The sequence below is a fragment of the Coccinella septempunctata genome, chromosome 4, assembly GCF_907165205.1.
Source record: "Coccinella septempunctata chromosome 4, icCocSept1.1, whole genome shotgun sequence".
Taxonomy (NCBI): domain Eukaryota; kingdom Metazoa; phylum Arthropoda; class Insecta; order Coleoptera; family Coccinellidae; genus Coccinella; species Coccinella septempunctata.
In genome coordinates this window covers 3175791-3202541 of record NC_058192.1, presented here as the reverse complement: position 1 = coordinate 3202541, position 26751 = coordinate 3175791, and the positions used below count along the sequence as shown (strand labels likewise).

Below are 26751 nucleotides of genomic sequence, written 5' to 3'. Positions count from 1 at the left end.
TATTCCTAATTTATCGTTATTGAGGTAACCCCATTGACAAAAGTTGAAAATATTATGTGACATAACTAGTCAGTTTCATCAAATTTCACTTCATTCCGATAATATCGGATTTTTCAGTTGTATAACATTATTTTAAACACTGAAACCTGAGATGTGCTAGAAATATAAGTCCATTAGACGCTGAAACTTAATTAACTTAACTTTGACGACACTCCGCTTGTGAATTCTTTAATTCAGTTGATCCCGCTTTAGCAGTCAGTATTGCGAGATATGGAGGCCTGGTTCAAGACACAATACAGACTGACGTCGAGACGTTGTAAAACTTTGAGAATACCAGCAAAATTGAAGAATCTACTAACGGGCCCAAGCTATTATAACGAAAAATCTTGTTCCTATTTGATAGCAGACGAACCGTCACAAATACAGAGAGTTGTGGACCATGGAAAAACTAATAATCGCAAAGTGCCGAAGAGTATCAAAAATAAGGGTGATAAACCGCTACCAGGGCTGTGGAGAAGTCTCAGTCTGCAGAGCTTGAGGAGTAGAAAGGAAGCCAAATCAGAGCTGAGAAGAAGGCCAATGATACCCCCAGTGATGAAAACGTATGATAAAGGGGTGAAAGTTGGACAGTCCGGACAATGGTTATAACGAATTTGATGCAAGAGTAAGTTCAAGTTTTTAGCGGTGTATGTAGGTATTTGATAGATAAGGAGTTGCAGCTGTCTGCCGAAACTAGACATGATGGCGTTCAGGATAATTTTCAAGGCCCTAAACTAGCTCCATTTCAAAACGTAAATCAGAAGGAAGTTACAAAAAAGGAGAATGAAGTATATTACGAAAATATAAATAATTCACTGATATGTATTTCAATAGATTTCGACTCGAATCCTATTCGATTTTTTGATTAATTGTGTTTTAACCTTTTCTTTTGGTCTAAGTTTGTAACATGTGCTGTATATTTTCTACGATGCTCCTTCCTCAGTTTCCACTACATAAATGGTGCTTAATGCTTATTACATTCAACATCATTTCCGAGAACCTTTATCGGTAACTTTATTTAAAAAAATATAAAGTTACACTCAGATGATCGACCAAGTAGTGCCCTAACATGATTTTTTCGACGAGCGTAAATAAAAGTGGTACTTTCCGCACCCATGCAGAAAATTTAAACTTTTCAGAAGCCACAGTGGCAGAGAAACGTATATTCATTTAAGTAAGTAACCGTTTTCCTTTTTAATCGTAATTCTCATATTACTATTTCAGCATCTGTCACTTTGACACACGATGTTCGATTTTTCCTTCGTTGCTGTCAACAAAAATCTACAAACAGATACTTTTCTTTCTATCCAATCATAAAAATGTTCAAACGCTCGTAATGCAAACGGTCGCGTGCGGAAAATACACTTTATTACGCATAAATTGGGATATTCTTTTTGGACTTATAACTTTCCCGCACTAGTGCGAAAAAAAAAACACTTTCGACCAACCCCAATCGATGGGGTTTTTTCTCGAAGACTTTCGAATGGAAAAGGGAAATGAAACAACATATTTTGGATATTTTTATATTCAGAAAAAGCTGACGTCCAATATTTACAATCTTTGATAAATTCATTAGTAAAAGTATTTATAAAAAGCAATTTTATACACAGGACATAAAACTCAGAATGCTTGTAAAAACTCATTCTGGTTTTCAATTCTTGAACACATTTTTTTTATGATCAATAAGTAGTATATGATGTACACAAAAAATTTTGTATAGCAAATTAAAACACACCATTTTCATAAAATTCCATTCGGAAAAAATTAGTTCTACAATATATGAGATTAAATTAGAGTTTTGTTCCATCGAATCAAATTGACTAAAGAGATTCAACGATTTCGGATGTTGTTAGTAAGTTTCAACAGCTTACATTTCTGAGCACCATGTTTGGAAGACGATCTAATAATGTCTTAACAATACTAATAAAATTCGTTATCGCTAAATTCTGAGTTCTCATTAGATGCTTCCCTGTGTTGACTTTCATTTTGACTTCCTGCTTTTGATGTGAACGTATCACTTTGATTGCCCACTGTGTATATTTCTTTATTATATACATGATGTTGAAATGAATCTGTAAAATAAAAAATAGGGTCAATATAACCATGAAACCTAGATAGGAGAAAAAATCAATGGAAAGGAGATGTAGCTTGAGGACACAGGTGATTAAGGGAGTAAATGAAAAAAATTTCAATCAAATGCATTAGGAGCAGTTCGATATTTATTTATGAACAAAAATATTTTCACGGAAGATGTACAAAGTTGCGAGATGGAAAAAATGAATGAAACATTAGCAGACACTACATGTAAAGTCTTTTTTAGGCTTCAGTTTCGATTTTGAAGGAGTCAATGAAGGATCTGTGAGACCATTTTCTTCAGTCATGAAAAAGACGTCCAATGTTTCTCCAGAACGATGAGCACTTTCTGGAAATCTGATTCCTGAATCCTTATCTATCATGTAAATTCTGGTCGCTTTCAATTCTTCATTTTTTTCGTCTATGATGAATTGCACCGGTATCACACTTATGCAACCGCTCAAGGGATCATTAGAACAGTTGTTGACTTTAATAGGGGGTAGAATATAATCTTCGATCAAATCTCCATGTTCGGTACAACAAATTTCATCTTCGACTAAAATGTAAAAAATTGTCAAGTGCTGAACTGCTGATTTAGTGCGTACGCTTTTTTTACAGGAAGAAGATATGAAACAAAAAAATAAGAACAAGATTTTTGAGGTGAAACTTTTCTCAGAAATTTTTGAAAAACTGGTAATATGAACCATAATTATTTCATAAAATGAGTTATTCAGTAAAATGGAAAAAGAATACCTTCTTCCTTCGTTAATTCCAGTTCTGATTTGTCAATAATCAACGGGCATAATTCAGATTCAATATTTTCAATATCCTCCTCGGAGCTTTCCCTCTCAATATTGGTCAGTTCCTCAACATTCCCCATGTCCTGATTAAAATTTTCCAACCAGATACTATAAATCAATATATTTCAACCTTATGTCTTACCGCTTCCTTTGCGTTTTTGAGTCCACCCAGAGGCTGCATTGTTTTCATCAAATTTTCAATGTGCTTGAATACATCGTCATCTGTGAGAAAACGTTCGCACTTGTACATTTCCGAGGATTTACCTTCATTCAACAGCTTTTTAACATGGTCTTTAACAACTAGCAAAAAGTCTTTTTCATTGTCGTGAACCAGTTTTAAACCCTGAAGTTCTTTTAGGAAGTCCGTACGAAACACAGGTTCCTACGTGACATATCAATATTATAAATTTAGGTATATCCTTTGGAAATTATTTAAATACTGACTGCGAGATTGTTGTTTTCATTCAATAACTCTGTCACGAATTCTTGATACTGTAAAGCCTCATTTTCATTGCTACACCGAATCGGTTCGTTGCTAATGCTCTCATTTCTTTCATTTTGCAAAATTTCCGGACCATGAGTATCATTTGAATGCTTTGGAACTACAAATTATTGTGAAATCAGTCAATAAATTGAAAATTTTATAGTTATGCCTTGTGAATTCGAAGATTATTATACTGAAGTAAGATTTATTAGGCTATCTCAATTATATTCGCTTATTATACCCAAAAAGGTTTCCTTTTCAGTGAAACTTCATTAGGAGGTTAAGAAAGAGCGATTCCCTGAAGACGGCTGACGACTGCTATCCGAAACATCGTCTATAATGGAAATAGCCCAATAACTCCTATTACAAATTTTCCATTTCCAATCGTTTCACGTTTACCATTCTGAATATTGTGTTGTTTTTGTTCGGACGAGGTTTCTGCAGTCTTACAAGTTTCTTGAAAACTCCTGGGCTGCGTTAAGGTTATTTTGACACTAGGAGTCTTCCTTATCATGCTGGCCAGATTCCCGGCGTCCATCTTGCACAGCATTCTGTACAAATATCGAAAGTAAACGATCGAGTTATTCCATCGATATCGGCTCACCTTCTGTTTCGACCTAGATTTTTTTTATTTTTACCCAGACGCACCACTTGTCTCAGGTCGGGGGTCAAATCTTTGTTGTAGGGATTTTCGAAGCCTTTTCCTAGCGCTTCTAGAGCTCGGAGTAATTTCTGCCTGTATTCCGTAGAGCTCTCGTTCAATAATTTCGAAAGGAACTCATTGAATTCCCTCGGAGAACGTTTTCCCTGAAATTACTTATGTTTCGCATCTGATTTTAATACTCCGATAGATCATGAACTGTTTTATTCTATACTGAAATGAGCATTTGTAGCAAAAATAATGAGGAACAGATATAACTGTGAAATTTACCTAGCCAAAAAGACCTAAGTTACTCAGATCTGAATCATCATCTCATTATCAGAAAAAATTGAGAATTTTTGTGAATCTACGTGAAAAATTGGTGTGGTTCATATCCTCACCTGCAAATGCTGTCTCAGTAAATGCCTCAAAGTGCAATCTGAACACCTTCTCTGCCATAATAAACATTCTCTGCATCCCTTCTTACGATCACTCAACTCTTTCAAATTACGTACTTTCAATGTTTCTTCTAGGTTTATCTTACCGCCATTATGACTGCTGATGGACATGTCGGAAAACGATCTGTGCAAGTTCAAACCTTTATTGCTCTGGTCGAAATAAATAAAGAAGATTAATGGTTGAAAAACAAGACATTGTCAGTCTTTCTACAGTGCGAAATTTGGACTCACTACATCACGCGGATTTTCACGAAAATCCGAGCTTAAAGGCGCTTGTTCTACGCCACCTGACATTTCTAATAGGTTCACTTATGATATCCAGCCTTTACCTTACCTCTATCTCTGGCCCGTCACTTTTGCCATTTTGCTCACTGTTATCGATCAAAAAACAATCGTCTTCGCAACCTGCACCCTGATTCTTCTTCCAAGAAGACTTAAAAAGCGGCTTCAGACAAGAAGAATTAGAAGGAGTCAGGGTTTTCGGCCTCTTCGACCAAATGGGCGGATTGAAACGCGACCTATTTTTGTCGGGCGCAAACGCGTCCGAGTTTTTAAGCAGAGCCTTATCGGTCTGAGTTTGAACGCTCTTCTTGGGAATCGAGGAATTGGGTTGGTTTAGGGACTTTTGCTTGGCGATCTGCAGGAAGGAACTCAGGGATTTGTTAGGATCTGCAGGATATCGAATAGAATTATAATAAACTGCGCGAAAAAATTAACGCACATTCTGAAAATCTCAATTTCAATGAAAGTTAACTCTACATTGACTTTATGACTTATTTTTCATGTTTTCTCGGGAAGGTTTTGAACGAAACAAACGCATTAAATGGAAGAACAATTCAGGATTTCACCGAATCTTATGTGAAAGAAGAGAAATGAACGATTTTCAAAATACTGAAATGCTGAAGAGTGATTTAATATTTGGTATTTCCACCCCTTGCGTTAATTACAGCTCGGCAACGACGGTTCATACTCAAAATGAGTGATCTGAAAATGTTCTGCTCTAATCCTTCCCAGATTTCTCCGAGTTGGATTCCTAAGTCATTAAGAGTAGCTGGATGATTTTCTGAACTTCTCAGCCTTCTATTGAGGTTGTCCCAAACCTGCTCAATCGGATTGAGATCTGGACTTCTTGCTGGCCATTCCATTCGAGAGACTTCAACCTCTTCAAGGTACTCCTGAACGATGCGCGCACGATGGGGTCTGGCATTATCGTCCATAAAAATGAAATTTTCACCAATGTATGGGGCAAATGGCACTACATGCTCTTCAAGAATGTTCCTTATATATTTATCAGCATTCATAGCTCCATTATCAACGACCACTGGGTCTGTGCGAGCAGTCAAAGATATTCCACCCCATACCATAATCGATCCTCCCCCGAAACCAGTAGTATTCAGGAAATTGCACTGAGCATATCTTTCATGTGGACGTCTGTATACAAGGGAACGTCGATCACAATGGTAGAGGCAGAATCTGGACTCATCTGTGAAGAAAACTCTTTCCCAATCGGCCTCTTCCCAATGGATATGCTCTCTCGCAAAATCCAAACGCGCCCTTCGATGGGCTGGGGTAAGAGCTGGGCCTCTTGCCGCGATAATAGGCCTTAAATCATATTCTCTGAGGCGATTTCGCATTGTCTGAGTGCTAATTTGCACCTCATGAGTTTGCTGAAGCTAAATTTGAAGGAAACGAGCGGTTGCAAACCGTTGTCTCAACGAAGAAACTCTCAAGTAACGTTCTTGAATGGCAGTTGTTACCCGTGGTCTACCCTGTCCTGGTCTTCGGACATTCATACCTGTCTCCCTGAATCGCTGCAACATTCTGGACGCACTTGTATGGGAAACTCCAAACCTTTCTGCAATTCTTGTGTATGTTCACCCTTCTTCTCGCAAAACTACCGCTTGGGCACATTCCTCTTGGGTCAAATTGCGTGTTTCGCGTTGCAAAGCGATCGAGTGTAGAAAATCAAACGAAAGAAAAACTATTGATCACTAGAATTGATCGAGAACAACTGATTTTAGAAAGGAGCCAATACATTCAAAATCTGGTAATATCATCTTTTTTATTCCTGCTGGGAAAAAACATCTGTATTGAAGAAAACCGTTGAAAGTGGATAACATATGCATGCATAATTCTGATAAAAATAATTATCATTGAGGACACCTTCAGTTGTAGAATAAATTTGAGATTTCCATAATGTGCGTTAATTTTTTTGCGCAGTGTAAGTTGAATGAAAGAAGTGAAAAACTCACCACTTTCTCCCGAGGCTCCATTGGTCGAATGCAGTAGAATAAGGGCAAGGCACTGGGCTACTTGATTGTTGGGGGCACAGCATAAGGCGGGAGTGTGACCCTCGGAATCCACCGCATAAACTGAGGCGCCTTTTCGTAGCAACTCCCTCGTGACATAAACGAGTCCGTTCCTAGCTGCTAGATGAAGAGCCCTAAAGAGACGTTCAGGTGATCGAGTAGGTAGCAAAGAGGTTCAACTCACGTTTTATTCTCTTTATTGATGCTGTGTATAACGTTATAATCCTTCATGTCTTTCAGCAGAAGAACGGCCGTCGAGGTGTGTTTCATAAGGCAGGCCCAGTGAAGTGCAGTGTTACCGTGTTTGTCTTGATGCGTTTTGTCGACATCGAATTTCAAAAATAATTCTGTAAAAAAATTTTTTCATCATCATCGTTTTTCGATCCATGAAAACCTATAATACCGATGATTTCATTCTGGCCGAACTGCGCGGCGGACGTGAAGGGGGTCCTTTCGTCTTCATCCAAAACGTCCAAGGTTGCCCCTTGGTCCAGTAACAGTTTAGCAGTTTCGGTATGCCCGTGTAAGGCACAAATATGTAAAGGATATCTCTTTCGACTATCCTGTAAATTCACAATATCCTTTCCAAAATATCTCAGCAATAATTCAAGGCACTGAACTGATCCTGAGTAACTGAAAATGTCGATTAGCCTGTATTTAAACTTGGGGGCAGGGGTGAATCTTACCAGGCGCAATGTACGGCGGAGAATTTATTCCCCGACAACGTTTCGAATATACCCTTTTTCAGAAGGAAATCAACGCAGCTGGCATTACCTGGAAAATTAATTAAAAATGTGAACTACCACCGAGTTACACGATCTCCATATTTTCACTGACCTCTATAACAAGCCCAATGTAAAGCCGTACACTCTTGTCTGTCCATTGCGGCAGCTTCGTGTGGTTCTAAATAATCAACAAGAATTTGTAAACAGGTTAAATGACCACAAGCGGCAGCGAGATGAATGACACTCTTTCCGTTCACATCAACTATATTAGCTTTAGCTTTTTGGGTTAAAAGAAGCTGCACTATTTTGCTGTGGCCTAAAGCAACCTGAAAAGAGTCATTGGAGTCAACACGAGATGGATTTCGGAGTGGCAATTTTCCGATCGCAATAAACTTTTCTTTGAGCAGAAGTGAAAAATTCAGTTTTTTGTGTGGCGAAAAAATGAGTAAAAATGTTAAAAAAGTAAATGAGACTGCGATAGAACGTAAAAAACCTAAGTGGGGTATATCAATATAGACTGCGCAAAAAAATTAACGCACATTATGGAAATCTCAAATTTATTCTACAACTGAAGGTGTTCTCAATGATAATTATTTTTATCAGAATTATGCATGCATATGTTATCCACTTTCAACAGTTTTCTTCAATACAGATGTTTTTTTCCCAGCAGGAATAAAAAAAGATGATAATATCAGATTTTGAAAGTATTGGCTCCATTCTAAAATCAGTTGTTCTCGATCAATTCTAGTGACCAATAGTTTTTCTTTCGTTTGATTTTCTACACTCGATCGCTTTGCAACGCGAAACACTCAATTTGACCCAAGAGGAATGTGCCCAAGCGGTACTTTTGCGAGAAAAAGGGAGGACATACACAAGAATTGCAGAAAGGTTTGGAGTTTCCCATACAAGTGTGTCCAGAATGTTGCAGCGATTCAGGGAGACAGGTATGAATGTCCGAAGACCAGGACAGGGTAGACCACGGGTAACGACTGCCATTCAAGAACGTTACTTGAGAGTTTCTTCGTTGAGACAATGGTTTTCAACCGCTCGCCTCCTTCAAATTCAGCTTGAGCAGACTCATGAGGTGCAAATTAGCACTCAGACAATACGAAATCGCCTCAGAGAATATGATTTAAGGCCTCGTGTCGCGGCAAGAGGCCCAGCTCTTACCCCAGCCCATCGAAGGGCGCGTTTGGATTTTGCGAGAGAGCATATCCATTGAGAAGAGGCCGATTGAGAAAGAGTTCTCTTCACAGATGAGTCTAGATTCTGCCTCTACCATTGTGATCGACGTTCCCTTGTATACAGACGTCCACATGAAAGATATGCTCAGTGCAATTTCCTGAATACTACTGGTTTCGGGGGATTATGGTATGGGGTGGAATATCTTTGACTGCTCGCACAGACCTAGTGGTCGTTGATAATGGAGCTATGAATGCTGATAAATATATAAGGAACATTCTTGAAGAGCATGTAGTGTCATTTGCCCCATACATTGGTGAAAATTTCATTTTTATGGACGATAATGCCAGACCCCATCGTGCGCGCATCGTTCAGGAGTACCTTGAAGAGGTTGAAGTCTCTCGAATGGAATGGCCAGCAAGGAGTCCAGATCTCAATGCGATTGAGCAGGTTTGGGACAACTTCAATAGAAGGCTGAGAAGTTCAGAAAATCATCCAGCTACTCTTAATGACTTAGGAATCCAACTCGGAGAAATCTGGGAAAGATTAGATCAGAACATTTTAAGATCACTCATTCTGAGTATGAACCGTCGTTGCCGAGCTGTAATTAACGCAAGGGGTGGAAATACCAAGTATTAAATCACTTCTCAGCACTTCAGTATTTTGAAAATTGTTCATTTCTCTTCTTTCACATAAGATTCGGTGAAATCCTGAATTTTTCTTCCATTTAATGTGTATTGTTTCGTTCAAAACCTTCCCGAGAAAACATAAAAAATAAGTTATAAAGTCAATGTAGAGTTAACTTTCATTAAAATTGAGATTTTCAGAATGTGCGTTAATTTTTTTGCGCAGTGTAAAAAGAGACAAGGAAATACTCACCGCTCTGACGAGACTAGAGTGGGAGTCATTATCCACCATATTCACCGTTTTTTCCACATCCATCGAATAATTTAACAAAACTTTAACGCATTCAACGTGGTTCGAAGAAACCGCAAGCATCAGAGGGGTCCTTTGTAAGCTGAAAACATTGGAAATACGTAATTAAGAAAATTGGCCAATATGGAGTGAGTTAATTTTTACAACTTACCTGTCGGTCATTTCGATGCTTTCTTTACCTCTTTCCGTCTGTAACATTTCCTGAAGGCACTCGTGGTATCCGTTTCTGGCACAATAATGTACCGCAGTCATATTGTTAATTTTATCACAGATTGTAACCGAAGCGCCGGCTTCGACTAAGGTAATTGCACATTCTAGTTGTCCTTCTCGGGCTGCCAACATCAACGGTGTGATTCCTGGGAATTTTCATCCGTTATTTTGCCAGTAAGTCAAAAGCTGATTATTAGTCAGAATATTTCACTTGTTTGTGTATTTTAATAATAGCAAGTGGATTGAGTGTATGATTGAAGAATTTGTACTATTCATCAATATTTTGCGAATTGAGGTTATCAAGGTTTCAAGCTTCATACCTTGTTCCTCTTGAGCATTAACATCGGCACCATCTTCAATGAGCTTTTTTAAAATTTTATAATTTCCAACTTTGGCAGCTAAATGAAGGGGCGTGACCAATGTAGTCGATAGCTTTTCGACTGAACATTTATAATTGAACGAGGACAACACCAGTAGGCCTGCACTTGTATTATTACCTGAAAGAACCATGAATCAATTTTATCCATAATCGATTCACTTGTGATTAATGAGCCATTATTCACTGGTTAATCAAACTTCACAGTCAAAAACACAGCCAAAGTCTCTGAACATAGATATAATGCTATATAGCAATATAGAAATGTTAAAAGTTGCCAATGGGAGTATTATTGAGATATTTAAAATGAGGAAATTGATGAATAATATACTACTATTTTTGTCTACTCTTCTGATGCTTAGCTCAAATTTCGCCCATTATATTCACCTTCTCTCCAACTAAATGAACAAAAAAATTGAGAATCGAACCAACACTTCGTTTTCGATGCAAATTCACAAGCCGCACGGGAATTCTCGACATTTATATTCACCTGCAGCAGCATAATGAAGAGGAGTGAAACCTTTTTTGTCCCTACTCAACGGGTCGGCTTTATGTTCCAAAAAGTATTCCACGCATTTGCTCTCCAAATCATATCCAGCCGCTAAGTGTAGAGGAGTACAACCCTGATTATCTTCAACATTGAGAGGCGTTCCGATGCCAACAAGAGTGAAGACACACTGGTAATGACCCTGAGCCGCTGCATAGTGCAAAGGAACACGACCAATGTCGTCTTTTTCGCAGAACTTCGCTCCATTACTCACCAGAAGATCGATGCACTCAAACGAACTGAAAGAAAGGATTTTCATATTTTTCTATTTCAGAATATCATTTGGCCTAGATATTTATCTCACAAAATGACAATACGTACTTTCATTAATGCATAAAAAAAGAAATTACGAACCCTTTATAGGCAGCATAATGAATTGGTGTCTTTCCAGTATTGTCCACCGCATTCAAATCGACACCCGCTATTAGAAATTTCCTACAGCATTCGACATTGCCGGACAGACAGCACATATGTAGAGGAGTCCTTCCCTCATATCTGACAACAATTAGTACAAACTGACAAATGAGAATGTCGTATACAAGCACGAAACTCACCCTTTAAATGAAGGATCAGCCCCGAAAGACATCAAAGTTGTGGCAAGAAGATCATGGCCGTACTGCGCAGTTATGTGTAAAGGGGTGCACCCATTTTTGTCTGTACAGTCTATAATAGCACCTGTTGAAGAAAAAAAATGAGTTCCTCCTCTGGAAGGAGTTTGAAAGAACAAAAAAAAACTTGAAAGCTCGGTTTATTACAAAACGTCTCACCATGATCAATCAATGATGTGCTCCTGGTAAATTTACCATGTATTGCTGTCATATGGAGTGGAGTTCTACCATCTAAACTTCTTTTGTTCACATCAACTTTTTGAGACAAAAGGTACATCATACATTCTGCTCCGTGTGCACTAGCTGCTGATATATGCAAGGGAGTTTGTCCTTGGAAATTCACAGCCTCAGGATCGGCTCCTGCATTAACAAGATCCTGACACACCAACTGTTGACCATTCAGGCAAGCTATATGTAAAGGTGTGTTTCCATAGGTGTTCTGAGCATCCTTGTCTGCCCCAGCATTCAGAAGAACCCTACACACACTATCATTACCTAAAAAAATAACAGTTTAGAAAGAAAAACTGTGTTAACAGAAAATGAATTGATTTGCTAACCATTAGCTGCTGCTACATGCAAAGGGGTACACTGATTACAATCACTGGCATTAATATCTGCCCCACATTTTATCAGAAAATCGATAGTTTTACAATGTCCCATTTGAGCAGCAAAATGTAGAGGCCTGAAAACCATTTCCCAAGTTAATTTCTCCCTTTTGTTGATCACTTAAACAATATCTTCCTACCCAGTTAGGCTGAACCTACCTAAAATATTTTTTATCTGAAGCATTCACTGAAGATCCCTTGGAAATCAACAAATCTACTATGTAAGTATGTCCATTATGGGCTGCATGATGCAAAGCTGTCTTGCCAGATCTGTCAGTTACATCTATGTTAGGAATATGGTCTGCCAAAAGTTCAACACACTCATATGCATTATTAGCAGCAGCAACATGTAATGGTGTCTGCCAAAGTCGATCTCTAGCCCCGGCATCTGCACTGGCATTTAAAAGTAAAGCTACAACTTTGTCAGCATTTATAGAGCAAGCTCTATGGAGAGGAGTCACCCATTTAGCATCTTTCGCATTGACTCTGGCACCTGCCTGTAATAAGGCAGCAGTTATACCTGCATCAGCTTTGAAAGCAGCTGCATGAAGTGCTGTACGTTTCTCTGCATCTGAAAAAATGTAAGGACAAAGTAGATAGATTTTTTTATTACTTCATCCAGTTACCCAGTAAATTGACTTCTTCATTGCTTCTTAATATTGCTTCAGTTGCTGCCAAATCTCCAGCAAAAATAGCCTGAATCAAAGCTGGCTGAAAAAAGTACATCAACTTGTAATTCATTAAAACCTCTTATGAATAAATATTTAATTTTGTCAATTCTGAAATGTTTTCAATGCTTCCAACAAAAATGAAATGTATCAAGAAGAGAAGATGAAATATTTAATATTTTCTAAGTACGAAGAAGTTTTGAAAATTCGGGTTCATACATTTTCCGGCAGATTTTGTCTAGATTCAATATTATCGTGAATAATAATTGGGATTTGTATCAAGGAGAAAATTTTTCTGGTTATGTGTAGTATAATTATCTCGAAGGAAGAGATTTACCTGGTCACGTAATTCCAGAATAACCATTATACTTTAATATTTCAATTGAAATTTTGCTACTTAATTGTCATAAGAATCTGACTTCTATCTATCCTATAAAATATTAATTTGTTGACAAAAGTCAAAGATTGCAGATAATCAAAAGGCATATGGCAAGTTGTCAAAGATCAAACTGAAACCAGATTGTCAAACTTGCTTCGAATTTTAAAATAATCCAGATGGCCCCAGATGCTTATTGAAGCAAATAAAATTATTGAAAATTTAAATACGCATAAATTACTCGTGTTCTAATACTTCTAATACAATTAATGCATTTAAAAATTCAAAAATATCAGGATCATTTATTTTCTATTTGATAAAAAAAGAATTGTGACAAGAAATTTCTAAAGCGAATTCATTTTGGGCGTTCACAATCAGTGTTCTTTGTTTAAAATAGGATTCATTATTTTCTGTAAAAATAGAGAGATAATGTTGATTCCCTGTTAACCTTCATTGAATTATCAAGGATGGTTTGAATTCCATATAATCTCAGATTAAAAAAAAACATGTTTTTAATTGATCTGAGCATATAATAAATAATCGTTGAATAAATCTTGAGATGAGAACCTCGAAAATCAGATGAACTAGTCGATTAAGTGGATGTACTGTCCAAGTTTCATCATATATAAATTCATTCAATACTCCATATTTCGCACATAGTTTAATTATGACTATTTGAACCACTAAAAAAAAACTAATGTCACAACAAATGTGGCTAATGCGCTATAAATTCCTTGAATTGAAAAAAATTCAATTTTACAATTTTACTAGCTTAAAGTGCTTCCCAATTCACCCGCGAGGGTGCGCACTCTCTGTCTGCAGTTTTCGAGAAGTCCAAAATTTTAAATTTTGATGATTTTCTATGTATTTGATCCTCATATTCTATGGTGAGTTGGTGAGTTTTTTTCCCTTTCTCTATGTTTTCTCCAGATTTTTGAGGTTATCGTCATTAGCTCTGTAATCTGTGGTCGTTAGTTATCTCTCGTGTGGTTACTTTATTTTTTTTTTTATAATGAATTACCCTCAAGAAAATTTGGGTTTTTATCAAAGGCCCTTCTTTAATGGAAAACCTTCATTCTCAAACTCACCCAATATGATAGGATCCTTTTCTCCAAGAGGGCTACCATCACGAGGATTCCCAAGAAGAGGTGGACCGATTAGTAGGCCTACTTTAGGACAAGGACCTTCATTCCAAGATGGAATGCGTCCTCGATATATGATGAATAGAGCACGTCCTTCATCAAGGCAGTTTGGATGGGATCATAATGGATCAGAAGGTTTGTGTGTTTTCTGTAAAGAGTAACAACTCTTCGGTTGTTACTCTTTGGTTTTCTGAATCATTCATAATATAACTATATATGTAACATTATGTACCATATAGATATTTAAATGTGAATCTCTTCTTACAATAACTTATCTGCCCATTATAGGAACATTTAAACCAATGGACTTGACCAAACCTTGGGTAACAGAAACAATCAAATCAGAATTTGCCAAAAAAGAAGAACTCTTGACGAAGGCTAAATCGACAAAACTGCAAGAAGATTGGGCAATGTTCAGGGAACAGAGAAACAAATGTACAAATATGTATCATTCTTTACAAATGGAATTCAATAATCAACAGGTATTAAATTACCCCTATGAATTTAACTGCTTTATAAATTAAGCTTCGTAGATTGAGATTGTATGCATTTTGAATTTAATTTCGTTTATAGGAATGTGAAAATATGCATTTGAGTGAACAATATGATGCATTTGATGGAAAGTTTGCAGGAAATAGAGAGGAAAACTCAGTTTGTACTTCTAGTCAGGTATATATTTTAGCATGTGATAGCTGTGATAGGAGTTTTCCCTCAGAAACAGCATATAATAAACATATGTCTGAGCATAGAGTATGTGGTTTGGATGGATGTACTCTTTCAGCTCATGAAAAAATAATAGAGAAGCACATACAAATGCAGCATTCCACAGGAATATTTAATAAAATGAAAGATTTAAATTCACCAGAAAACATAGCTAAATGGATAGAAGAAAGAAAATTGAAGTTTCCTTCAAAAGAAAATATAAAGAGAAGACACGAGCAACAGGAAGAATTGTGGAAGAAAGGAATAAGAATTGGAGAGAGAAAAAATAAGTTTGGTCAGGACAAAAAAAGATGTATGTATCCAAGTGAAGGATAATTGTTTCAAAATATTATTTAGATGCTAAAAAGTGATCTTTTATTGGATGATTTATTTTTCAGTGGTGCGTGAAGATCGTGTAACATTCCAAAAAAAACGCGAAACTTTCTTACAGAAAAGAGAAGCTAAAAAGGATAAGTTTATTCAGAAACTGCAACCAAAGATAACCATTGATGATAAGTTGGACTGGAACAAGAATCTACCACCTTTTCCAGGAATTGGCAAACTATTTCAAGTTGAAGTCGAGGAGAATTTCATTATAAGTGATGAGGAAGATGAAAGCATTCGACAGCCAACTAAAATTAAAGATTTAGTTGAGGAGAATTCATCACTAGCAGCTCTCATGTCCTATGGTTCTGATTATAGTGATGAGGATGAAAGTAAAACAGAAATTGAGAAAGAGAAATCCAGTTCACATGAGAAAATTGAAGTTATGAAAGTTGATAAGAATTCTGATGATGAGGGTCCTTTAGAAATCAAAATTGAAAAGACAACAGAGCCTACTTCAACAGAAACAAAAGATGAACCAATTAAAAAGAATAGTAAAAGGAAAATGAAAAAAAATCAAGAAACTAAAAAGAAGGAAGTAAGTAAATTTCCTTATCAATTCAAATATCGAAAAATAAGTCAGCTTGAACGAATCCTAGACAAAGATATCAGAAGAGAAAGAAATATTATATTGCAATGCGTGAAACACACTGTAGAAAATGACTTCTACATGAAATCAAACTGAAGTGAGTATACCATTATTTATTTGAAATCTATTATTCGGTTTCATACGTGTCTTAAGTAGGTACAGCATGAACTATTAATGAAATAAAATTATTTTTTAATTGCAGCTCCATACTCTTAAGAAACAATGACTTTCCAAAACTTACTAGGATGAGAATTGGATTCTCTATAGAGTCAAAATGTCATGAAGAGATGATGAAGCTCGAATCCACAATAAGTAGTCCTGTTTTTTCAAGAGCATAGCCTGTCTGTGATATTGATTATGTTTTTATAGGATGTTTTTTCATTGAATAAATTGAGTGACCTATAGGTTAAGCCAATATTCTTTTCGTTTTTCTCGAATTATGTGACAAAGATAAGAAAAGAAAGCAGAAGGAGTTCCTCTTTGATGGTGGGCTGTGGTAAACATGATCGATGAAAGCAATGTTGCCTGATAAAGAGTCCATCTTCCCCACTGTCTAGGAGTTGGTTCATGGTACAGATGGTGTACATGTAGGTAGAATAATCTTTATCTCCCCAGGCTTCCGAATATGAAGGGAATAGAAGGATAGAATGATTATATTTATACAAATAAATTTCTGAACAGTTTCGATTGTTGATTTGTATACTCCATTCACTTTTATTTTAGCACTGGGTTGGCCATGAAATTATTTTCTCAAGTTTTTGTAACTAGAATGGAGTAAGGTTGGCACCCATGAAATGTGGATAATTAGCGCGATCGGCAAATTAATTCCTTTGTTATGGAAAAAAACAACTGCATGCCCGATGTTCAGTTGCTCTCTGTCAATTTTTTTGACCGTATTTCATGCATAGATAGAAAGGGAAGGCATAGTTCATGTTACAGAACACGGTAAAAGTCAAAACCAAAAATTTGAATATATTGTACTGTTGTTACACTTTGGTTTATTCTATGACTCTGTTCATAGATTACTTAAATTCTGTGCTTTCACTTCATTTGTCATTTATGTGCAACTAGCGTCTGTTGAAGTTAAATTAAAAAAGTTTAAAGTCTGCGCAAATTATTCAACTGTCGTACAGTTTTTAAACAATTTCTCAGAATGGTTGCCCCAGTGCGTGGTCGTGGAATGGGTTCCAATAAAGGAAACAGAGGTATGTCTCGTAGGCCATTCAATAATAGACCTCCATTTGCAAGTCCGCCAATGTTGCCCCCTATGATGGGGCCTTTTCCTCCAAGAGGACCACCAATGCCACCACCACCCATGATGCGTGGTATGCCAAGAAGAGGTGGTCCCCCTGGTAGAATGATGAGACCAGGTCTTAGACCACCAGTACCACCTCCAATGATGCATCCTCCAATGAGACCTCCACCGCCTGGAATGCGTCCACCTCCACACATGATGAATAGACCACTTCCACCTCCTATGCCTAAAGCTAGAAGTGGATTCAATAACCGTGGATTTAAAGGTAAGTGGTATGATTAATACAAGCTATGCTGTTGGAAAATGTTTTCTCAAGTTGCTGCTTCTCAGTGAAAAGGAGCGTTTGCAAAATTGAAAAAATTCATTTCATTCAAGTGATTTCAATAATCCCATTGTTTTAGGGGTGCAAAAAGGCAAAATTGTTAAGAAACGTAAAGTACCACCTAAAGTAATGGATCTAACAAAACCTTGGGTAACAGAGTCAATAAAATCAGAATTCACAAAGAAAGATGAACTCCTAAACAAAGCCAAAGAAACAACAAAACAGGAAGATTGGACAGTATATAGAGAGCAAAGAGATAAATGTACGAAAATATACCAAGCTGCTGAAATGGAGTTTATTGGTCAACAGGAGGTGCGTATTCCTCAACTCTTGCCAGATGTAAAATTTGCTCGTATCACAGCTCCAATAGACTATACTGCAGATGTGAAATTATAGGTATTTTAATTTAATTTTTTATGTCCAAAACTCCTTCAGGGTTGCAAATGTTCCTTTTTCAAACTTTGGCAAATATCAACATTAATCTCTGGGATCATCAGGAAAATATCGGTAGTGGAATATTTCACAATTCTCTAATTGATCCATCGTAACTTTTGTTGAAATTAATAAATGTGAATATTTCTTCAGTTGATTAAATAAGCAATAGAACTATTATGAAACCTTCACTATAAACTGAAGAAATACCCTTATTTGATATCAATATTGTTCTAAACTAATTAAATGTACATTGTCATTTCTATGTGAAGCAGCACAAATGCTGTGAAGTAAAAAAAATGTCCTCAATCAGTAGGCTCAAATTTATAAATGTACTCTCTAATTGAGAAACAGATGGAAAGTTTGTAATGCATTTCAATTTAATTTACTATGCAGTATTTAACTAGTATTTAAAGTAAATGTTGATGTTTGCTAGATATGATCATAGCACCTTTCAAATAGTCTATTTTTTCACTTGAAAGCAATTTTTTTTGGCACACAAACAAAAATATTTAGACAACTTTCAGATCAAACAGCCAATTTGTAGTTTCTCTGAAGAGAAAATTGAATCATAGAATTCTTCATTCTGTGAATATTTACAGGACCTTGGTACTCAACTACCAGAGCAGACCAAAAATTTTGACACTCTCACAATAATAGAGCCCCAAGGGCCTCTTTCTGAATCACAAACCCAGCCAACAAATGCTGAAATGATTGCTACATGATTCCATAAAATTTCACTAATAACATAGTTTCAATTGACTGCATCAGTTTCAAAATTATTTTTTGGCTGGAATATTTTAGTGTCATTTATTTCTATAGTCCTGTTTTACTTGCAATTGAACTTTTACATTTTAATGTGACTTTGGGTAAGTTATCAGGAATATACAGCTTTCTTGAATCAGTTCAAACTACCTGATTAAGTGACTTACTTGTCTAATGTATTCATTTTATGTAAATAATAGATAATTTGAAATATTGGATCCCAACAAGATGAGAAGTTTTCTGAATGAAAAGTTTTATAATTTTAAATTTATGAATCCCATATTAATCAGAAGCAGTAATTATAAGTTTGAGAGAAAATATGCTCAGTCACTATGTTGATAAACAAAATGTCTAGCATCAGAGAGTTGTATACTTATGATTTGTCCCATGGTCTTCACAAATTTAGATTTGATTTTTCATTTGTTGGGTTTGTGTACAAATTCATTCGAATGATTTAGTGATATATTTATATTAGTTGACGTTATGGTTTCTATAATTTTTATTTGAAAATATGTTTTCCCATCTGAAGAATATTGAAAGTATTTCTTCTTTATATCTGTAATGAATAGATTCTCATTCTTTGAATAAAATAGTTACATGAAAAAGAGTCTGCCATTTCATTGATACTTTTGTTTGCTTGCCATAAAAATTTATCGTTTGATTTTATTTTATTTAATGTTTCTTTGAAAGAATCATTCTCAAGGTAAACTGTCAAGAAAAAAATCATTGTTACCATTCAAAACTGGTAACATACTAATTTTTTTTTTGCGAAGTGATAAAAAGAGCTTGCATAATGTGTACTTCATTTCCTTTTTCACTTAACGGGAAATATAAAGCTATGGCGATTTTGTTAACAATGTAGTAGGAATCATTTCATTAGTACACGGGTGTTTAATGCAAAGTGTCTACTAGAATTATCTGTTCAGCAAAGCGACATTTCTTCTGAAAATTTGTGGATTTTAATGAATTAGATTAAATAGATACTGCTAGGGGAAACTTTGCTTGAAGCACCCTGTATATTTTGTATACCTGTCACTTATTTATTGCAACATGCTTTAAAATGAGAATAAGAATTCATGATGAATATTTAGTACAAAAGATAGCCTCCACTAGGGGAAATAGGACGAAAAACTTTCAAAGAAAAATTAACATAAATGGCTTTCTTTTATGTCCAGATCATTTTCCTAGTTTTCAAAAAAATCTAAAATAGAGGATTATACAGATATATTCTGTATGATGGATACTGAATCTGTGATAGAGTTTTTTCTTCAATTTCAATGACTTCATATTTTTGGAAGAACATAAATGAGGGAGTTAATGAAATTGACTTAACTTCTGAATAAATAACTCTCAATAACTTTGAACCCTCCATAATGTGAAGGATCAATGGTTTCTTTCTGATCCCATCCTAGACGAGCTTCTAGGTTAATGCCAGGGTATATAAAATGTTCAGAACAGGGCGACTTCAATTGAGATTTGAAAGTAGAATCTTCATATGTTGAGTGATTTTTGGAAATGTTACAATTATTGAATTGTTAGCTTCTATTTATGGTACTATTGACAAATTTTCTTTGAGAATAATTATTCATTTGATCAACTTTTCAAAGATTTTCTGTAAATTGTTGGAAACAATTGAGCTTTTAACCCATGAATAATTGCAACTTGGTGGCAATCTGAAGTGAATTAATGATTAGAGTACAAAGTTTTTTCTTGTTGCATAGAAAAGGGCAACATTCTAAAAGCGAATATGCATTTCATCAAAATAGGCACGTTTAATTGAAATTGCCCTGTGATTCGATTTGTTTCATTATTCCCACCAACTCTACCAAGAAACTCATATGTTTTCTTGATGAAGGATAAAAATTACGTAAGTTGAAAATTTTATAATATTCATTTGAAGAAAAAGTATTCTCTGTTTTTCACTATCCTTCTGTATTGTAGCTGGTGTCTAATTTTTCAATAAGTTCTTCAAAAGATAGCCATTAGTTACGATACATTTTTTTTTTATTTGAGGAAAATTCATATCCTAAGATGAGATTGAGAAAGCCATTTTCTTGTAATTAGCGGATATGATTGTTCTTCCATTTTCGTTTTCGTTTACTTGTATGTATTTTTTTTTACTTACTAACCAGTTATTTCCTAGGGTCCAAAAGTATCCACAACTCAACAATGTGAGGGATTAAATAAATGAATATGGTGTACGAGGAAGCAATTCTAACTTAAGTTCGAATCTGATATAGATTCACTTAGAACATGTGCTGGAAAAAAATTTCTCCAAATATAGATGATGATGAAAGATAAATTCATCTTTAGAGAATAGTCTGAATCAGAATCGACGAAACAGTGTGAAGCAATTGAAAAAGGAAGGTTGGACCAGTATGTAAGTATTTTTATTCTTGAATAAAAACACAGTAAATTAGGATCTTCGAAGTATTCCCCACTCCTCCATAATTATTATTGCAATAACAGTGGGTTTCAAGAATTTGCGTGCAGCTTATTTTCGATCTTGTTTGGTTAGTTTATGCTTTGGTTGCAGAATTTATTTGAAAAAAATTTGTAATGCGGTACTTTTGGCTTTTTGGCTGAACAGACCTCAATTTTTCAGATATTGCGTTATCCAGACTCTAGAGAAGTGATTTTAAATATGAATTCTGCAAACCTTCAAAGAAATTATTGTGACTACTTGATTGGCGCATATTTGTGAAATTTGTTCATCCAAGAAAATTGGCGAAATAAATATTAGCATCATCGTGAAACTCATTCAATGAAATTTCGTTATTTGCATCCCTGTTTTCGTAGTTGAATCTCTCATCATCCTCTCCTGTCTCCCTCAGGAATTTTCTTCCTTGCCCAACATGATTCTTCCTTTTCTTCCCTTTTATCTGTGCCTGGTTGCTACCAGCCAATCATGTTGAATTAATCATACTCTGTGGCCAAAACCCAATAGCAAACTCTTCCTATCATTATTTTTAACCTTTGCTCCCACATTTTCTTGTAATTAAAAAAATGTCAAGTTGCTACTAACTTTTATTATACATCATCGCATAAACATCAACAACATATGATTTATAAAAATATAAATATATATATAACATCGACAGATTGTCAACCATCCCACTTCCTCCATCTTGCGAGTTGCGAGCAGAGAAATCCGACATTCATTAACAGCTGGAAACCTGGAAACGATATTTTATGATTAAAAAAATTCTAATAATGTTGTGTAATAAAAAAATCCGAATTAAAATAAGGTTTTGTATATTCCGTTTCGCCCAACGAAAATCCCTGAAATGTTGCCATATATAAGATGCCCCTTAATCTATGAGAAGATGCACAAAAATTTGAATCACTTGAGATGACCTGTTTTGTTTTTTTTTTCCACTATAAATAATAAATTGGTTGTTGTTCCTCGAAATCGATACATAATTCAAGAACAACTTGAAATTATCCCATATCTGTGGGATTCAAAATGAGACTGCTAAGTGGGCACCTATGATTTTTGGTTGAAAAAGAGAAGGGGTAGGAAAATACACTTCAAGCTAGAGACAATTCTATAATTTGGGTGCTTCAAGTCACCCTCAGAGTCTTGGACTCTTGGTTATGATTTAGAAGGAGTAATTCAGGAGCATGTTTTCAGTAGGTAAGGGAAAACTTGTTCGAAACTCCATTTCATCATTCGTCTGCGTAATCAACGTGATTCCAGGCCATAGCCATCAAAAATAATGCCATTGATTGATTGTTTAACTGTCAAACGATGCATGTTCATCGAATAGTGTGCAAATTCTTTTATGGAGAGCAAAATTTGTTGAATTTCAGAAGCTCGTCTTATTTTCGGTACAATCTGCGTATCATGAATATGGTCGGATAAATCAATTTAGCAACTAATCGCGGGATATGTCAACTCCATTAAATTTATGATGGTATTTTCGAATCAGAGTTGTTGATTTAAAACTTGAATGAATCTAGGTATTCTAAATATAAACGTTGTAGTTGTACCGGTCGAAAGGATGTATCGAATATCTTCTCATTCAGATCAAGTTGCCTACCTGATATTTTACATGAAACCGGCATATATGACCCATAACGCTGCTAGCAACGCTATAAGGATCAAATAGGTGGTCATAAGATTTCCAGCTTCGGTTGGTGGTTTGGGAGCCATGTTGGTTTATCTGGAAAACAAACTGAAAATTCAACTTGCGTTATTGCATTTTATATTAATGCATGTTTAAATACACTGCGCAAAAAAATTACCGCACATTCTGAAAATCTCAATTTTAATGAAAGTTAACTCTACATTGACCATATAACTTATTTTTTATGTTCTTTGGGAAGGTTTTGAACGAAACAAGACACATTAAATGGAAAATAATTCAGGATTTCACCGAATCTTATGTGAAAGAAGAGACATGATCAATTTTCAAAATACTGAAATGCTGATAAGTGATTTAATACTTGGTATTTCCACCCCTTGCGTTAATTACAGCTCGGCAACGACGGTTTATACTCAAAATGAGTGATCTTAAAATGTTCTGATCTAATCCTTCCCAGATTTCTCCTAGTTGGATTCCTAAGTCATTAAGAGTAGCTGGATGATTTTCTGAACTTCTCAGCCTTCTATTGAGGTTGTCCCAAACCTGCTCAATCGGATTGAGATCTGGACTTCTTGCTGGCCATTCCATTCGAGAGACTTCAACCTCTTCAAGGTACTCCTGAACGATGCGCGCACGATGGGGTCTGGCATTATCGTGGAATTTTCACCAATGTATGGGGCAAATGGCACTACATGCTCTTCAAGAATGTTCCTTATATATTTATCAGCATTCATAGCTGCATTATCAACGACCACTCGGTCTGTGCGAGCAGTCAAAGATATTCCACCACATACCATAATCGATCCTCCCCCGAAACCAGTAGTATTCAGGAAATTGCACTGAGCATATCTTTCATGTGGACGTCTGTATACAAGGGAACGTCGATCACAATGGTAGAGGCAGAATCTGGACTCATCTGTGAAGAAAACTCTTTCCCAATCGGCCTCTTCCCAATGGATATGCTCTCTCGCAAAATCCAAACGCGCCCTTCGATGGGCTGGGGTAAGAGCTGGGCCTCTTGCCGCGACACGAGGCCTTAAATCATATTCTCTGAGGGATTTCTTATTGTCTGAGTGCTAATTTGCACCTCATGAGTTTGCTCAAGCTGAATTTGAAGGAGGCGAGCGGTTGCAAACCGTTGTCTCAAGTAAAGTTCTTGAATGGCAGTTGTTACCCGTGGTCTATCCTGTCCTGGTCTTCGGACATTCATACCTGTCTCCCTGAATCGCTGCAACATTCTGGACACACTTGTATGGGAAACTCCAAACCCTTCTGCAATTCTTGTGTATGTCCACCCTTCTTCTCGCAAAACTACCGCTTGGGCACATTCCTCTTGGGTCAAATTGCGTGTTTCGCGTTGCATAGCGATCGAGTGTAAAAAATCAAACGAAAGAAAAACTATTGATCACTAGAATTGATCGAGAACAACTGATTTTAGAATGTAGCCAATATATTCAAAATCTGATAATATCATCTTTTTTTTATTCCTGCTGGGAAAAAACATCTGTATTGAAGAAAACTGTTGAAAGTGGATAACATATGCATGCATAATTCTGCATCAAAGCTCATTGATGAAGCAATCTGTCTTGACAGGGTCGATTGTTGATTTTGAAAGAGGTTGCGTTGTACTGCGACCTTAAAATCATCAGAGCAGTTTTTGCCTACTAATTCCAGAGTTCTAATAAGCTTCAAAAATGTACGTGAAGGCGCTACGGCATAGTATATCATGTTGTTGATACCGCCGGTGTATGAAATAGATCATAAATAAGCCGACAATGTCTTCTTTAACAGCAATTTCGCATCCACAACTCATGAATTTATAAATAGATGTTTTCCTAAGATCTTTAGAGAAAATATGGACCATATAATGGAAGGATGAATGCGAAGTCGTTATTCTGGAACGGGTCCAAACTATATATGAAAATATTTTTATAAATTATATTTTATATTTGACAAAATGTCACCGTACATAAAAATTCCACGTTACTATTTCTCGCTGTTTTTAGATTCGCTAACCGTTCGAATGTTTATGACTTGACGATTTCGTTTAGGTTGAAAATAAACTTCTGAATAAATCGGGATTCTACTCGGTTTATTTTCATAGTGATTTTCGGTGGGAAGCCATCCCGAAACAACAGTTTTAAAACGTGTTTGATTGACATTTTGTTTGAAAGGGAACAAGAAGACTTTGGCGTCGCTAATTTGCTTTGTATACCTCGATCTGTAGGTTTGATGGTGTTTTTTCGTTTATTGTATGAAAAACTTTGGAAATCGTCTATTTTCATCGTCGGTATTCATTCCTTCGCCAGTAAATCTTGCAGAATGCAAATATTCTTCATTAATCAACGAGAAAATCAACGAATAATATCATATTATTCAAGGAGCATATTATGATGGTTAATTTTAGGCTAATTTAAGTGATTTATGAATGTATAAATTGTGAGCACTTTATGCATCGATGATAGATGAAATTATTGGTTGTTCTTGTTATTTAAATATCATTAATTGAACGTTATATGCACTGATACAGAATTATCGTTGTATTTTTCATTGGAAAACAGTATTTTCTTCCGGAAAATTACACAGGCTACTGCAACATGTTCCAGCCATTTTTCGATGAAAATGTTTAACAAAAAGTACGGCATTAATTCGGTATTAAAATTGAATAACTTCTTCTATTGTGAATAAATTGAAAATGTTATAATTATGATGCCAACAAATGGACGTACGAAGATCCTGATTTGATTCAAGAATGTTATTCTGAATTATCGATGCGGATCCGGAAACTACCGAAAAACCTCATCGCTTCTGATTGGCATGACCCACTCTGGCCTTACGCCAATCATTCTATCACGCTATCGATACCATCCGAAATATAAAAATGCATCTAGCAGCGTACCGAATTAGGATTGTGAGAATTTTCAACTTCTGATTGCAGTCAGCCGTGACAAAAATATATGGATGTTGTCGAAGCTGAATACATATAGACATTCCTCTCGATATCCTACTGATGGGAACTGTTCCAAGTCGACCGTCCTGCGATGATAAATCCCGTTTGTTTTCCTCAACTTATCCCATGTGAAATCGTAGCAAGAAGACCTCTTGGTATACACACAGAAAATTCTCATTATCTTTAGTCACAGGGGGATTTACAATGTAATATCTTGGTCTTCCAAGAAGGCGGATAAAGATAACGTTAGCGATCCTATTTTGAGACGAAAACACTCATCGACTTTTCAAGAAAGTGTCATATTTCTGACTTCACTTCTTTTTAATTAAATATTTGGCGACAAGCAGGGAACTTGAAGGACAAGGTAACGAGGCTGATTTTCGGAATCAGTTTTAGGGCGATTCAGTGTCATTGTTACCCAAGATTGAAGCAAACATTCAAACAATAAGGATGTCGCGATGAACGCAAAATATATTAGAACGTAAGAAGGAAGCAATTTAAAGATTCTCATGAAAAGTTGAACAAATGTATTTGAACGATACAGTAATGTTTCATAAATCATCATAATCCATGACTGAAAACAAAAATTAAAAAATTCGATCACAGTTTGAATGATGAAAAACAAAGCTGGGAAGATTAGAAACCAAAATATAATCTTCGTTCAATGGTTTGATGGATATCTGAAGTATTGCGATGCAAATTTTGAAAATCTTTTTCTGCAATGCGTTTAATTCAAAGAATTCAATGATATCAGTGGTTAAATAAATCGGTTATCAACTTACCAACCTATGATGGATGATAATCTCGGAAAATGGAAAACCTTCACAGAGTTCGTTGAAGAAATGATATACACTAGTGGTGCAGTTCTCCGAACAGAGATGCAATGAAGTGTGGCCATGACGTTAAAAGTTGAGGGTGGGGCTCCTCCCATTTATCCTGAATATTCCGAGTATTTCTGGCCGAATGTCCGTCATATCTCATCTAAGATCATCCAGAAAAACGGGCGATATGACACTTTCTCGATGTGCATGCTCGCGTGTCCGCTTGATTCGATCAGGTAAAAATAAAAACCGAACGCTATCATGT

The 26751-nt window shown here is 36.0% G+C and overlaps 3 protein-coding genes and 1 long non-coding RNA gene across 8 annotated transcripts; 2 read left to right on the top strand and 2 right to left on the bottom strand.

The window, feature by feature from the left end:
- Window positions 1-1548: 1548 nt before the first annotated feature.
- LOC123311527 (serine/threonine-protein phosphatase 6 regulatory ankyrin repeat subunit A-like) lies at window positions 1549-13159 on the bottom strand. Of its 2 annotated transcripts, none has more exons than XM_044895559.1 (25): window positions 12998-13159; window positions 12619-12703; window positions 12152-12563; window positions 11945-12069; window positions 11547-11882; window positions 11334-11454; window positions 11134-11274; window positions 10723-11018; window positions 10177-10353; window positions 9798-10002; window positions 9590-9728; window positions 7641-7854; window positions 7490-7577; window positions 7207-7436; window positions 6988-7150; window positions 6747-6937; window positions 4829-5163; window positions 4438-4644; window positions 4001-4203; window positions 3796-3947; window positions 3357-3514; window positions 3055-3294; window positions 2866-2995; window positions 2342-2668; window positions 1549-2111 (listed from the first exon to the last, which is right to left on the bottom strand). In XM_044895559.1, the coding sequence occupies exons 1-25, from the start codon at window positions 13022-13024 to the stop codon at window positions 1960-1962; spliced, it is 4854 nt and encodes a 1617-aa protein (XP_044751494.1). In that variant the 5' UTR covers window positions 13025-13159; the 3' UTR covers window positions 1549-1959. The 2 variants fall into 2 exon arrangements, with proteins under 2 accessions (XP_044751494.1, XP_044751495.1); XM_044895560.1 differs by having other exon boundaries at window positions 2405-2668.
- Window positions 13160-13972: 813 nt separating this feature from the next.
- LOC123311046 (nuclear fragile X mental retardation-interacting protein 1) lies at window positions 13973-16270 on the top strand. Its single transcript, XM_044894803.1, has 5 exons — window positions 13973-14313; window positions 14467-14660; window positions 14752-15193; window positions 15279-15950; window positions 16056-16270. Exons 1-4 carry the CDS (start codon window positions 14049-14051, stop codon window positions 15947-15949), a joined length of 1572 nt encoding a protein of 523 aa, XP_044750738.1. The 5' UTR covers window positions 13973-14048; the 3' UTR covers window position 15950; window positions 16056-16270.
- Window positions 16271-16889: 619 nt separating this feature from the next.
- On the top strand, window positions 16890-21874 carry LOC123311416 (DNA-binding protein K10-like). 4 transcript variants are annotated; one of them, XM_044895344.1, is made up of 3 exons: window positions 16890-17373; window positions 17510-17742; window positions 20771-21874. In XM_044895344.1, the coding sequence occupies exons 1-3, from the start codon at window positions 17007-17009 to the stop codon at window positions 20816-20818; spliced, it is 648 nt and encodes a 215-aa protein (XP_044751279.1). In that variant the 5' UTR covers window positions 16890-17006; the 3' UTR covers window positions 20819-21874. The 4 variants fall into 4 exon arrangements, with proteins under 4 accessions (XP_044751279.1, XP_044751276.1, XP_044751277.1 ...); XM_044895341.1 differs by lacking the exon at window positions 20771-21874 and adding an exon at window positions 18465-19234; XM_044895342.1 differs by having other exon boundaries at window positions 16891-17373; window positions 17510-17826.
- Window positions 21637-26689, bottom strand: LOC123311417. Its single transcript, XR_006537486.1, has 3 exons — window positions 26448-26689; window positions 22671-22793; window positions 21637-21803 (listed from the first exon to the last, which is right to left on the bottom strand). It is a non-coding gene; the product is annotated as an uncharacterized LOC123311417 (long non-coding RNA).
- Between the last annotated feature and the right edge of the window lie 62 nt (window positions 26690-26751).